This window comes from Dicentrarchus labrax, unplaced genomic scaffold (assembly GCF_905237075.1).
Source record: "Dicentrarchus labrax unplaced genomic scaffold, dlabrax2021, whole genome shotgun sequence".
NCBI lineage: Eukaryota > Metazoa > Chordata > Actinopteri > Moronidae > Dicentrarchus > Dicentrarchus labrax.
Genome location: NW_026136723.1, coordinates 7,918,153 through 7,933,474, shown reverse-complemented (window position 1 = coordinate 7,933,474; position 15,322 = coordinate 7,918,153). Strand labels below are relative to the sequence as shown.

The following is a 15,322-nucleotide window of genomic DNA, read 5'->3' as shown; positions in this document are numbered from 1 at the left end:
ATGTCCATACTAGCAAATAAAAACAATATGATGGATATGAAGAAAAACTGTATTGGTTCCATGTCGGCCTAGTTTTGTAGTTGTTACAGCGTGATCAATACAAATTCTTCTCACAAAAACACTGAAAAATGCCTGTCAAAATCATATTTAAAACATTTTAAAGGGGAACTTCGGCAGATTTTTACCCTAGTCTTGATTACCAGAGGTCACCGAGTACTGTCGATAGGAAAAAGAACGACCAGAATTGGTTCTAGCAAACTGGAGATCCTGCAGCTAATGGCCAGAGCTCCCAGTTAGTTATAATACACTTCTTGGGGGCATAAACTAAAGAGTGCCTTTTGCTCCTCTTAACAGACACAAAATGCAATTAAAATGTCTGTGCAACATGATCAGGGCCCTTACGTGACAACAACATGCCTTTTCAACTCATACGTTGTGCAGAAACCGTACAAAACAGTACTGTCGCCTACCTGTTTTTCCACCGCTCGCTTCACCGAAAGCCCAGAATAATCGATCGCGGAGATAATGCCTTCACGACGAAAAAAAGTTTATTTCCCCCTCAAAAATGTCAATGTCTTCACACACTGCTCTCCGATTTGCACACTTCCTGCAACAATCTCTTCTTCTGCGTTTCCCTGCAACAAGTGAAATCCCACGGGACTTCAGCCCGGACGGTGTGGAAGCCATCCACGGAGACAATCTGGTCCGTAATGTCCCTGTGCAGCCATGTCTCAGTGAAACACATCAGACTGCACTCACAGTACTCCGGGTGGCTCCGTGTCAGCGCCGTTAGCTCGTCCATTTTGTTGCTAAGGGACCCTCTCCATAAGCCCGTCTTGTCTCGACCCTCCTCTCATTCCCTGACGTTGCTTCCCTCCTCTGCATCCCCTGTGTGTTTTTCTCCAGAGATCAGGTGGTATATCAGCTGGTCTGGCCACTACACCGGCCGGCATTAGCAGGATCAGCTGTTCTCCGGAGTAAACAAAGGCGGTGGGTTCCGGTGGAAGGGGCATAATAAAAACAACATGTAGAAAAGCTATGTGCGCATGCACGAAAGTTTTTAACTTTCTTAACTTTTATTCTCTTTTGTTCGTTCTTGTTTCTTCACTGTAACTATGTGAAGACCTGTCCTCTCTAACGAGGTTGTTTTCAGAGAGTTTTCGTGCTTTTCTACGTGTTGCTTTTATTATGCCGCTTCCACCGGAACACGACGCCTTTGTTTACTAGGAACAAGTGCCTACACTTTCATCGTCTACCTTTCCATGAGATACTGCAGTTGTGGCTAGTTGTTCTTCAGCTGGATGTGCAAACTCCCATACAAGTACTATGCGAAAATGATCACCGCATTTGCAGCGAACATTTTGAGGAGGATGACTACAGAGACACAACACAGCGGGGCCGGCTGAAGAGAAATACCATTCCGAGGATGAAGACTGCTGCAACCACTGTTTAGGTAATGTTATATTCATAACTTCATTCAGCTTTGTTTTGGCAGACACGGCTTTAGAAGGGATGTGCGGCAACACATTTTTGAGGGGAAATAAACTTTTTTTCGTCACGAAGGCATTATCTCCTTGATCGCATAGTACTTGTATGGGAGTTTGCACATCCAGCTGAAGAACAACTAGCCACAACTGCAGTATCTCATGGTCATGGAAAGGTAGACGATGAAAGTGTAGGCACTTGTACCTTCTCATTCTGTTGCCACCATTTGGAAAGGCACAAACGCCAACCATTTCTTCTCCACAGTAGATCAACACACGTTATTCTTACTCCAAGCTTCTTCACTTGTAAACACCTCCGATCTCCACTCATTTCTTCTTCTGGGTTTACCTGCAACAAGAAATCCCACGGGACTTCAGCGCCAGAGCAGTCCCACGCTGAAGTGCCGTGGGATTTCACTTGTTGCAGGGAAACGCAGAGGAAGAGATTGTTGCAGGAAGTGTGCAAATCGGAGAGTAGTGTGTGAAGACATGGACTGCGTTTCATTAGTAGTTCCACTTCCCCTCGTTCACTTACCCTCAGCCCTTGGTATGACGTAACAGCATACGTCGCACAGAGGCCACTTGGAGCGCGGAGGGAAAGTGGGCGAGGCAGGAGCGGGGGATTTAAATTAAACGCACTTGCCCTTGGAGTCTACTCATTGGCAGCCGTCGGCGTTATAGCGCCAATGACGTAAACTGCAATGCATTGTGGGTGATATCAACCTCGGAGTGACCATCGTTGTTTACTCGCTCCCTCAGCCCTCCGAGGGTCCATCTCACCAAGTTCACTTCAGTTTTCCAGACAATTGGAACAACACTTATGATGGCGGCGGGGATTCCCCCGAGGGCAAGTGCCGAAGGCAAGTGAACGAGGGCGTTTTGAACGACTAATGAAACGCAGCCATGGACATTTTTGAGGGGGAAATAAACTTTTTTTCGTCGTGAAGGCATTATCTCCGTGATCGATTATTCTGGGCTTTCGGTGAAGCGAGCGGTACTGTTTTGTACGGTTTCTGCACAACGTATGAGTTGAAAAGGCATGTTGTTGTCACGTAAGGGCCCTGATCATGTTGCACAGACATTTTAATTGCATTTTGTGTCTGTCAAGAGGAACAAAAGGCACTCTTTAGTTTATGCCCCCAAGAAGTGTATTATAACTAACTGGGAGCTCTGGACATTAGCTGCAGGATCTCCAGTTTGCTAGAACCAATTCTGGTCGTTCTTTTTCCTATCGACAGTACTCGGTGACCTCTGGTAATCAAGACTAGGGTAAAAATCTGCCAAAGTTCCCCTTTAAGGCCTCAAATTCAGATAATTGGATTTTTTACTTTTTAAGAGCCCGTGGCCACCCTAGCAAAAAAACACAGGTTGGTACCACCATCACTGTTGTCATTGTCACATCTCACCAAAACCACCAGTGAAAGCAAAAGAAGAATACTTTGACTAGATTCCTCTATACTTACATTTGCACAGGTAAATAAACTTGCATCAGGCCTTCATGCAGTAATTATAATATCATAATATAATTTCAAGTATATCAGAATTTTAAATCAGAGAAAAAGTGGCTGTATTACTCAACTCAAGGGCAGTCCTGGAGGAAATTTCATTGGCTGCATAGGTCACACAAGTATTCTATTGTGCAAGACAAACCTCTTTTACTAAAGAAAGATAAAAAATACATTTATAGCTGTAATGACAAAGGGCTAAAATGTTGGGGCATAGATGAGATGAGATCTGTTTTAATGTGCTTTTCCCTAATAGTAAGACCCACGCAGTCACCCTGATTAAGCTCTGGTTGTGGTCATGTTAATCATCCTGTGAAACTGGAAAAGCATTTATTTCCAAGTCAGATAGCGTACCTGTCCCAGGTTGATGTAAACGGCGTTCTGCAAGAACTCGGAGGCCTCCCTGGCCCTCTTCTGAATGGCCAGCACCCTGACCGCTTTCACGCAGGCCTCCAGCTCGATCACTCCTGCATTCTTATACTGCGAGAGATAAGAGTAAAGGGGGGAGGCTCTGAGTTAATGAAAAATGAATAGTCAACGAGGGACGCCTTGACTTCTACAACCCACCTCATAATCAGAGGGAATGTTTTTTGATTAACACATGACCGCGCTCATCAGTCACTGCAGACGTGGGATGACAGACAAGTGGGATAAACTTGGATCTCCTGTTGCTGGTTTCTCAGGGATTCCCAACCAACTGCTCTATTTGTGCTTCCAACAAAAACCTGAGCTGCTGCCGCTGAGGCTTCACGCTGTGCGCACAGTGTGTGCGTTTTTTATCTCGCCGTCCCTCAACTTCCCACCACTTCCACCCTCATTGTCTCCTTATTAAAATTCAATTAATATCTGAATGGCTACGTGTTGAGATGTAATTTAATTCTGAATGAACTAGTTACAGGTAAAAGGGCTGAGGGAGGTCAGTGCAAAAAGGCAATTATAATAATGAAGATAAAGCACAGGGTTGCTTCTGAATAGTTTGGTAGCATAATGAGCCTATTCAGCTTTCCCTAAGCACTAGGGATACTTTAATACTATTCTTTGTGACTTTGTACAAGTATAGTGGTCAAAAGAGAGTACAAATATGTTCAGCTATGAGCAGATCCATATTGTATATTGTTTTGTCCGTCCAGCGCAGCTTTGTAAGAAGGTTAACACTGACAAATATGGTTCTATTCCCAGAGATTACACATGCACTCATGCCTGTTGTAAGACTTGTCCCCATGTAGCGTTCAGAAATAAACAGCTGCTGTCAGCATTTACTGGTCTGATACTACTCAAACACAGTGTTGTCGCTGCCTTCAAACGCCATCAAACCAGGTCAAATACTGCCCCCTGGTGAGGTGGATAAGTAATACTACACAGAAATGTATGGTAGTTCTGTAGCACTGTATCAAAGCAACCTGAAGGTAAACAATAGGACAATTAATCTAAAGCCAGACGGGCTATTACTACCTGGACACCAATCTTAATTTCATCTACAAATTCAGAGTCCAGTTCCTGAGATTGTTGGATGATGGTCAGACACTATGGCGTCTTTATCCTATCTAAAGAGATAAATATAAGGCTATAAGGCACCTATCTACATTAGAGAGCTACTGATTTCTCTACCTTGTCTGTGGCACTCAGCCCTAACCCTATTTGTTCCTACTGAAGATGTAAATCTTTCAAAACAAGGCAGGAATATAAACTTCAATCTTTAAAGAAGCAATTTTCAAGATGTTTTAAGACCTGTTTCACAGTCATACTGGCTAAAGTATGAAAGTATGATGGAAAATCAGTGAGGACTATGGGATATAACCTAATTATTTATCATTTGGTTATGTAAAAATGTTTCCAGTACTCCCCAGCAATATATAACAATAAATCCTAATGATATAATTAATTCAATTAATGGGACCTGGACCTGGATAAGTGGTATAAAATGGATGGATTAACCAATTAAAAATTATTCACTCAGTTAAATTCATTAAAGTTAAATCCACACATGCGCATTATGACTGGATGAGCTTCATGTGCTGCTGTAGCTGCATTGATGTCAGTGTTCGCTGCAGGTCAGATGTAGCTGACTGAAACTGTACCAAAAAGGATTAAACAGTCGCCTGCAGCACAAACTACTGTCCCACTCTTAGATTACAGGTGCATAATGTCTCTACGGCAAAAATGAAACTGAACACTTTCCAATACCTTCTAAAGTCCTGAAGAAAAGATTAGTAACATGTCACCTAGTGTGGCTCACTGATGTGTTTTAATAGTTTTTAGATAGCAACAGAGGATAAAATTAATTGTTGGCTTTAGTCTTGTTGACAATAAAAAGAGAAGAATATCTCCAGACTTACCTTTTAAGATCTACTTTAAAAGGCAACTTAAGATCAACGAGTTGCCTTTGTTTTGTTTTCTTTACTTTGACTGTATTTACTGCTCACTGTGCTTTTGTCATTTATTGTGAAGCACTTTGTGATGCCTGGCCTTGAAAAATGCAGAACAAATTTACTTTACTTACTAGACTCGAATTGAGTTAACTTCAAAAATCCTTATAAGCAGTCCTTCATACATTAAATGAGTATGAGGATAGTACTGAGCTTTGACTGATGTACTGAGTCAATACCAGCCTTTTATTAGAAATTCATTATCTGCCGGTCAGTGTTTGATAAGATGGATGCTGCAGTTTGTTACTGTATAGCTGATCAAATTGTCTATGTATGCACAAATACATCATTTACATAATGTCAATGTTCAGTGGACTCACTGAATGCTGTTTTGAAAAGCTATTTAAAAATAAATCTATTTAAAATCTGAGGAAAACTGTCTTTTATGTTAAAATCAGCCAGTTTAATGACACTGAATTTTGGCATAAGATATTATTAGTATTATCAGTTATTATCGGTCATATTATCATATTATCAGTCAGTATCTTTATATATTCAACAATGACATTGGTTGAATTCTTGATTAAAGAGTTGTGTAGTTTTTGATCAGTACCTTTCCGTAGTAGGAGATGGCCTCTTTGTACTTCTCAATAATGTCCTCAGGACTCAGGCAGTTCTTTGCTCGTCCAATCTCAGTGCTGGTGTCTGCACTAATGCCGTTGGCTGTGAGGGCACCTACACTCAAAACGGTATATGATTAGTTAAGAAAAGGCACGTTGATGAGCGTCCATCAGTCTGTTTCACCACAAAAGAAAAGGAAACAGCAGGAGTGAAAACAGAAGTAGGGGAACCTTAAATCCACCACTTACTATTTAAAGACAACGCTCTGGCTACCACCGCCACAATGTATATATATATATATATATATAAAAAAGACAGATGTATACAGTGTTCAAAATGTTGTTCACAGACCAGGATTGTTGACATATCTGAACAAATAACAACAGATAACACTGAGTGAAACTATGTGAAATGTGTTTATTCCTAGTTCTGATGCCTCCTGATCACCCCATTCAAATCAAATGTAAATGCTAAATCTAAACCACTATGCCCAGCTCTCCCTTACACCAGTACTAAGTGATCTCATGAATATCCAGAGTCACTGAGATGTGATCAAGATTATGTTCATGGCTAACGTCCCAGGCAGAGTTAAACTCGCACCTGAAATGTTTCAAAAAGCAATTGCAAGGTGCATCTCTCCACCAAATCTGATTAGAATACAAATACCAATTGAGAGTACATCGCCTAGCAACGGGGCTGTGTCCATAGCAACAGTGTGGTGCTGTCACTATGACAAACGTGTGAATAATGAGGTGCTGCATTGCACTACTTCTTCAGCCAATTTGCACATGTAAGATGACAAAGAGAAAAAATTTGAGGCAGTAATTGCACAGGGCAAATAAAGAACCATTTTTGAGACAATCACGTTACAGACTATGCATACACTATATGACTTATTATTTCTTAGGCTATGACATTGAGAGGTTAAGCAACAGTGCGCATTCAACAAGCAAATCAAAGTATACACCAATAGTGATGGACTGCCACCTGCTGGTGCTTAAACAAAGTTATGCAACCTTGCGTTCAAATAACTAAATATTCTAGGAACATTTAAAAAATATTTATTGATGGGGTAAAGTGATTTTTGTGTGATTATCAAGATGTGATTTGTTAGAATAATGGGGTCTCAATAAATAAGGAATAGAAGCAACTAAGAGTGTCCATTTAAAGGCAGAAGGAGTAGGATTTTCCTAAAAAACAATGTTTAGATTAATACAAATAATCTGTAGAGACCCTGTCCCGCCTGAGCGTCAACTTTTGGGCAGTCTGCAGGGTGTAAGGGCGGGAGGAGGGGCCAACTCAGAATGTTGTGTTTATAAATTGCAGCCAAAAAATCCTACTCATTCTGCCTTGAATGTCTTGGTCTTCAATCGTGTAGTCATGTGATGCTGATCACCAAAAGTGTGGCTGTGAGAAAGAGCAGGTAAATTAGAAAAAACAAACAAAAGGTGATGGTAAACCAACACAGGAGAACACTACCTGCCATAGGGGGAAAAGAACATCAATTTTCAAAGGATAAAATGAACCATATAGGAATCAGGGTGCTGATAATGTAAGACGAAAAATGACATCAAACACAGGGCAAATGTGACCACGAGCAAACAGGCAGACTGGTGACTAGAAGAGCTATGTTGGTTAAACATACCATACCTGGGTCAATGAGAACCTCCTGAGCCCCTACAGACAGAGAGAAAGAATGCAGATTCACTCCATGACGCAAGGCGCAATGTTAGTAGTGTTAGTCCCAACAATCTGCAGAATAGCTGCTGCCCTTCTCCTTTAAACTATGCTCATTACAGGCCATGATACACTTTTGGTATGCAATTTACTTTACAAAACAAAGTTAAAGGTTACCTGTGAACTTTCTGACCTCTGGTAGTGCTAAGGAGCAGTTTCAATATGAGTGGGTTCCAGTTTTATATGCACATGCTTGGCACGATAAACAGTTGAGCCAACGGTTTCGCACTATTACACTGATCAACAGGTGGCAGAAATCCTCCAAGATACACAGCAATGTGTAACAAAAAAGAAGAAGAGCGCTAGCTAGTTAACATGCACACAATGCAGGGGTCATACTTTTAAGAGAATTTAGTTTTGGAAATGTTTTATACGGAAGGAAATGCACTCGACATTTGTTGTTTGTTAGACCTCAAGGATGCAAATAATGTGTTTTAGTAAGTAAAGCTTAACATCACCTATGTTTATCATGAAAGAATACCAAACATATGGTGGTTACAGCTTCTGATCTAAAAATATTGGCTTTACATACTATAAAGTTTAAGGGGATGGTTCAGTGAAGTTGAACTGTATGAGCTAATTATCCATAGTCAGTGTGTTATCTACAGTAGACGGCGGTAAGCTTTAATATCTGATGGCAGCATAAATGGATATAATGCTTCAGTTTCCCGTCGGAAAGGGCTATCTGATGGCACGGTAGAGACGTGAAAATATTCTAAATATAGCGGACACATATTTTTGGGTACCATTTTGTTGCTGCCCACAGCAGTGCATTGCTTAGCTTTCATGCTGGTACTCCTGTCTGTGTCTCCAAACCATTTACTGTCTCAGACAACCCCACTTCAACAAACCCAAACTATCCCTTTAAGCTTAATCTTCAATCTTATCTCATTTCACACCAGTATAAATCAGTTTATAAATCTATAAACCTAATAATTAAACAATAATAATATTCTGTAAATTAATAAATTATCAATAATAATCATTCCCACCAACCCTCAATTACTCCTGTCCTTAGATATCATTCAAGCATCATAAAAGCAGCACTTTATCACAGTTTCTATTCCAACAGGCATAGGATGCTGCGCTGCTGATTGGCCAGTCAAGATTTATTTTTATAACACCATGTTAATAGCATGTTAATAACAGTAGACAGATTTAATGATGTTAAGTTTTAATTTAATTAGCAGTCATCAGGGTAAATCAGAGAAGCTTCAGCGTTTTAGGAAGCTAACATCTTGTACTCTGCACACAAAAAGAGCAGCTTAGCTGAGCAAAGCTTGGCGATGTTTGAGCTGACAGTCAGCAGGGACATTCTCACTCAATCACAGCTCACTCACAGACAACAGCCTTCAGCTACTGTCCTATTTAGACCACAGTTTCTATTAGTCTGCTTGCAGAGTGATGAGCTCACCTGGTCTGTGGCGTTTCCCTGCGTCTGCTGGCTGGGAGATGCTTGGCTTGCGTCCTACAGTCTTCCCTGCTGTGCCTCCAGGGTAGTGGAATATGACAGAGGCTGAACACAAACCCTCCAACGCAGCTAGAGAGCAAAAACAATAAAAAGACAAATGTTCTATACTTTCTCATTTTCTTTCCAAGCCTCTGAAGTATCATTAAAGTATGACCCTTGGTGTTTACACTGCATCAACTTTGGTGATATAAGACACTGAAACATTTTCTCACTACACTCACTACATGTCAGTAGGTAAGAGCATCCGCAAACTGCACAGAACAGAGAATGGACTGTAAGATAGACAATGCAGACTCAAACTAAGGAAATTCAAAGGTCCAAGATCAGTTAGCTGATACAACCCAGTGAGCACCAACTGGGACTTCAAGATTGATAACAAACCAAATGTCCCCGTTGTGGGATAATAAAGGATTATCTTATCTTATTGCTACCAGCTAAAATGCGGTTCCATCAATGTGTCACAAAACTCAGTTATAGGTTGACAGAGAGTCGATATTGATTAGTGTGAAGGAATAAGTCATATTCCAATGGTGTCAAAATGTGGGCTACACAAAGACGTCATTCCAACACACTTAATGTTTCATATAAAATGTCATCAATATTTAAATATATAGGCTATGTGCGGCTAACGAGAAACTTCCAGGACATTGTAATGGGACACGTTCTGTACATTAATGTACAATAAGAAGCTGTGCTCACTGCTGTATGTGCAAGGCATATTGGTTACAGCTTCAATAACCACCAGGTATATGCATTTGGACCGGGACTGGCAGCATTGCGAGTGCGTAGTCTCTCAGCATTAGAAAATCAAAGTATACAGTGTGGACGTATAGTATAAGAGTGTCAAAGTCCATTTCAAAGGCAGGATGCCGTGGTTGAGTGGGTAAAGCGTACTTCTCTCCCCAAGGACACTGTGATCTGACTCCCATACGGGTTGAGTTTTTTTTATATTTATACTTATTCAGATGTTGTTTCAGGCTCCAAAGTGAGGATAAGCTATTATTTACACATTGTAAAGAATTTCAAATCCTGGTTCTAAATGTGATCGTTCAATAAACGTCTTCAAATAGTCGTTGAAAAACGTTTGTTACGTCTTTTCAGCGGTGACCATAGTCATTTTTTTAATATCTTTTCAACTGAAAATTGTTCACTGGGAGAAGCCTGACCAATATATTGTCAAGGCCAATAATGCTTATCACAGATATACAGAAGTGTATGATGACCAATAAGTAGTAAGTTTATTTTTCAAATATAAAATCTACACACCTTTGTCACAATTCTCTAATAACCAGATAATAATAATCCTTTTTTTGTCGCAACGGTTTGGGTTAAAAAGGTAATCTCAAATATCAATATTGGTAATGGCCTCAAAAATCCAATATCGGCCAGACTCTAGCTGATACATTTCAGGGTTGACATTGAGAACTAAACCAATTCTAGCCTTGTAAATCCCAGCTTATAGTAATAATCCATCCTCCAGACTTACCACCCAGCCAGAGGAAGTCATTTACACCCCTGAGCAGCTCCACAGCCATGTGGTAGTGGACCAGGGCGTCCTGCAGCATGCCTGCCTGGAGACACAAGTCCCCAACGTGCTTCCTCATCCGTCCCTGGCAACGTTTCTTATAATGCCTGAGAGGAAGCAGCAGGAAAAGGGAGAAAAACTTGTTCAAACAACAGCAGGACGAATGAAGTGGCTTAGATTCTTGAAGAATCATGAATTGTTTTTGGCTTTTAGATTGATTTTGGTTGGGGATTCATATCATGGACTTTTTTTTTTAACAGCTCTGACTTTCTGCTATTGTCATTTCTTATGTCAGCAGGGTGCCAGCAGAGGAGACTCAAGTGAATCTTATCAGTCAGCTACAGAGGGGATGTATGGGGTGGGAAAGCAGAAGCAAAGGAGAACAGCTAAACAAGGACAGAGTATGAGCTGACCTACAGTGTCACCCTGTAGTCTTGCACAATAACACAGGGACTCAACAAGGAGCAGCTTCACCAGGATACAGGGGAAAGTTATGAACCCCATTGTGCAAGACATTTGAGCACTCTGAAAGACTGGGAAGGTCGTGTGAGAAAATACTGTGGTTCAGCAGGAATTTTCTTAGCTGTATACAGGGAGAGATCTAATACAATGTTTAACATTAAGAGCATTGAGCATTTTCCATAAATTTCTTAGCTGTATACAGGGAGAGATCTAAACATTTATTCTGGAAAAATCTATATCATTCATCTGGCAGATAAAAAATTCATGCTAATGCTCAGTGGGCTACTTCTGAACAACAATAAAAACTGTTCTGGCAGAGTAAAAGTAAAATGAAAAGCCTGCTCTTGAGGAGTCATGAAAAATTAAGCACAGCAATTAAACAGGATCTCTGGACATGGATGCCACTATCAAATTCATGTTTTTTATGAGTAGCTGCAATGCTATGCCAAGCTGGAAGGTAATGTATGCTCTCATGAATATAGATATGAGATCCATCGGGCCAGCTTCTCCAGCCAAACAGACTAAATCCCAAACTGCACCTTCCAAATCCAAATGTTCTCCTGAAGCTGGGACAGACCTCAGTAGCATGTACTGTGCCAAACAGTGTTCAGTGGGTCCAAACTATCAGCTCCTCCTTTAAAGAACCATACCCGAGTTTCTCCATGTTTCAGCACCTAAGCATTATATAGAACTACTACTTACTTGGAATCGCAAATAGGGATGGGACGATATACGATATTATCTGAATCATGATAAAAAAAACACCGTTATCGTGATAATCGAGACTATTCTCACATGGCTTGACTTGAAAAAGCTATCTGTCTTATATTGATTTCCTAATTTATTTTGAACAAGGGGACAAGGGAGAGCCTGCATCTTTCCAGTCATATCAAAATCCTAAGTCTGTCACCATGGCTGAAGGCTTGGCTTACCTTTTGTTTCCCCACAAAAAATTAAAACAGGAAAACGCTTCCAAAATAAAGAACAGGGAAACGAGGTGCAATCGATGCAATCTGTAATACAATAAATATGTTTCTTAATAAAACCTAAGGTAAAGGGATTATAGTGCCATTTTTAAAAGTATGAAGTATATTTTCATGATTATCATGATAATATTGTGTATCACAATTATCTTTGCCAAGATAATTGTGACATGAAATTTTCATATCGTCCCATGCCTGATCGCAAATACAATGTTTAACATTAAGGTTGAGCATTTTCCATAGCATGCGAGTGGTTTAGGAATGGTGAAGGTGGCCACTGGTTTCAGTTAATTTTGTAATAAAAAAAAAAAAAAAAGTAATCCAGCAGTTGGTCCATAAAGGATGGAACATCGTTGTCTAATCTTGGAAGTTTTTACTAAAATAAACTGCACATAACATTTAAGCATGCAAAAATGCATGTGTAGTTTAAATCTTAATGCAACATTTTATTTAACAAGTTTGTGAATTCCCAATAATTTCCTAATCATTTCTAGTTTCCTGAAAAGAACTATGTAAATTGGTGCTAATAAGGTGAAATAAAGTCAATTGTACCAAGTAATTGGTACATTTCCAATTCATTATTTCCAATTAACTGTAACCTAAACAGTCTTTTAGTCAGTGCACAGCAGTAAAAATGTACGTGTCCTCCTGCAACTGTAGAATTCAACATTCAACACGTACATGGAGAATTAAGTTTCCCATTACAAATGATTAATAAATGACAGTTTAGTAGGTTTTAATTGGAGTGTTTCTTTCGAGGAAACCTCCTTCGGAAGTTACTGGGAAATGAGGGACCCATAAAACAAAACACTATAAAGTTTATATCTCCTTCCCCTTAAAGCACGAATAAAAAATGTTTTACATATTTCCTGTTATTACAAAACACTTATTTTATCTTCTTTATTTATATTAAATAATACATAATATATGATAATCATTTCATTTTACGTATAAATATATTTTAATTAAAGTTTAAATTACTTGGTTTATTAACCTTATCAAATGTCATATGTGCAAATCAGCCCTTGCTTGCTCACAATATATAATTGCATCAGAGGATGTAACATACAGCAGCCAGGCTTAATAAGTTGGCTGCTGCTGCAAAAAAAAAATGTTGGGAAATCTGACGAGGAAGAACAAATAACAAGGAAACACTGACATTGTGAAAACAGTAATGGGAACTCAGCAGCCTCCTGCTTAAAAAAAGGTTCCTGTTTGGTGCTCGGCACGTCGAGGCTTCCCACCAGCACAGACTACACAAACTACTGCAATACAGCGGTAGAGTAACGTAAAACAACATGAAGACAGACAGAAATACAGAGATAGATAGGTGAAACCAGTGGCTGCCAAAAGGGGAGAAAGATTGGCAGTAATTCAAAATATATGATATGAAAAATACAGGTATGGTTCTTTAACTACCCTCTGACTCCACCATACAAATAATGTAACAATGTAAATGAGGTCACTGGGTCCCTGTGAACACTTTGTGGTCAGTTAAATGTACAGTTTTCTTTACTGTAAAACAAGATTGCTGATATAACATTTATGTTACAATATAGTGCAATGGACTGTAATGTAGTGCTGTCAATCAGGCCTCATTTACACTGCTATAATATCACTTAAGATGTGATGAGCCCAGGTTAATTCATAGGTAATTTAGGCCATCAGTAATTTTAGTAGATAGTGTTACTGTTGTAGAGAAGACTGCTTCTTCTTTTGCTAACCATGTTCATTTTATTTTAACAGCTATGGGAACATTTTTGGCTTTCAAAACAGTTTGTGTATCAATTGAAACCTGTGGAGGAGTGATGAGTTCAGCTTGGAGTCATGAGCAAATGCACAACAAACAGCACAGATGCCAGGGTGCTTCCTTCGGGACAGAGCTAAAGCTGATGGGATCGGGTATGGGTTTAACTAAACTAACGAGGTCTATCGTCTCACCTTTTCACACCCAACAATAAACTCACAGGACAGTATGAAAGAAAGAAAGAAAGACAAATAAACCAAGGTGAACAAACAAAAATGAACGCAGCAAAAATCAAAAGACAGATTTTTGAGAGGAGAATTTTAGAGCCGACAAGCCTGACATGTAACAAGCGACTTGACACAGAAACAAACACACACTAGCTTGCAAATAATGCACTATATCACTCTTACTGACTGCAATGAACATCCAAGCACTCCTTCACCAGCCTCTAAATGCTTAAGCGCTTTTGAAAAAGGAGGTTATGGTGCAGAGAATAGAACAACTCACCTGCTATCTGTGTCCAAACCCACAAAGTCCTTCTTCTCAAAGGGCACACAGAGCAGTGGTATCTTGTCACCTGACTTGTCCGTGGCGCGGTCCAGCCGCTTGGACTCCAGGACAATAAATATTGACTCCACAAAGTCCTCCACTCTCTTCTCCACATCAGAGCAGTCTTCGTAGCTGGGGTAGAAGGCCACGTCAGTACGCTGCTGCTCCGCAATGTCTCCCTGCAGCCCAAACACCAGCAACCGCGAATCATACAGCGTGGAGCTGTACACCTCCTTCTGGCCGTGGAAGCGCTCGGCAGTCTGGGGCCACTCCTTGGATGAGGCGCAGGTGGTGATGGCGATGAGGCCCACCACCTTGCGGTGCGTCTGGAAGTCTCCCCACTCGTTGTTTTCAGGCAGGTAGTGATGGCGGTAGCGGATGTAGAGGAGACGCTGTGAGTCCCTGATGCTCACCTGGCTCACACCGGCAATGCGTTTGTAGATCTTGAAGAACTGGTCCTCGGGTACGATGCCGACCGGCTGGACCACCACTAGTACCGTTTGGTGGTCCTCTGCACATTGCATGTAGTCTGGGACGCTCATCTTCACATGTGGCTTCATGGGACAGAAAAACAAAAACATCAGTTAGCATGCAATAACTTGTATGTGTTCACAGCACAAGACATATTTACAATGCTGTGAGCAGCTCAAATGACATTTTATTCATCTCTACTGTATTAGTGTTAATGGACACGATTTAGGGGTAAATATTTCAAAAACTAGTTACACCGAATAAAAAACAATCTGCATGGAAAATAGGGCTGCAGGATATGGGACAAATATAGTGATTGTGATATGACTGACAATTAGTGAGAGAATGATCATTTTTGCATCACAGATTTCATTTTCACTGACAAAAGTATTAAAATCATT

General features: G+C 40.3%; 1 protein-coding gene across 5 annotated transcripts in view; it reads right to left on the bottom strand.

Annotated features, from left to right (window-relative positions):
- Window positions 1-15,322, bottom strand: part of trappc9 (trafficking protein particle complex subunit 9) — a 207,664-nt gene that overhangs the window by 191,262 nt on the left and 1,080 nt on the right. For 4 of the 5 annotated variants that reach the window (XM_051389453.1, XM_051389454.1, XM_051389455.1 and 1 more), the window contains 6 exons: window positions 14,409-15,004; window positions 10,671-10,816; window positions 9,128-9,253; window positions 7,627-7,653; window positions 5,969-6,090; window positions 3,344-3,469 (listed from right to left, as the gene is read on the bottom strand). In XM_051389453.1, the coding sequence (XP_051245413.1) occupies window positions 3,344-3,469; window positions 5,969-6,090; window positions 7,627-7,653; window positions 9,128-9,253; window positions 10,671-10,816; window positions 14,409-14,992 (1,131 nt within the window). In that variant the 5' untranslated portion in view covers window positions 14,993-15,004. The remainder of the gene's footprint in view (window positions 1-3,343; window positions 3,470-5,968; window positions 6,091-7,626; window positions 7,654-9,127; window positions 9,254-10,670; window positions 10,817-14,408; window positions 15,005-15,322) is intronic. The other variant, XM_051389456.1, reaches the window with a different exon arrangement.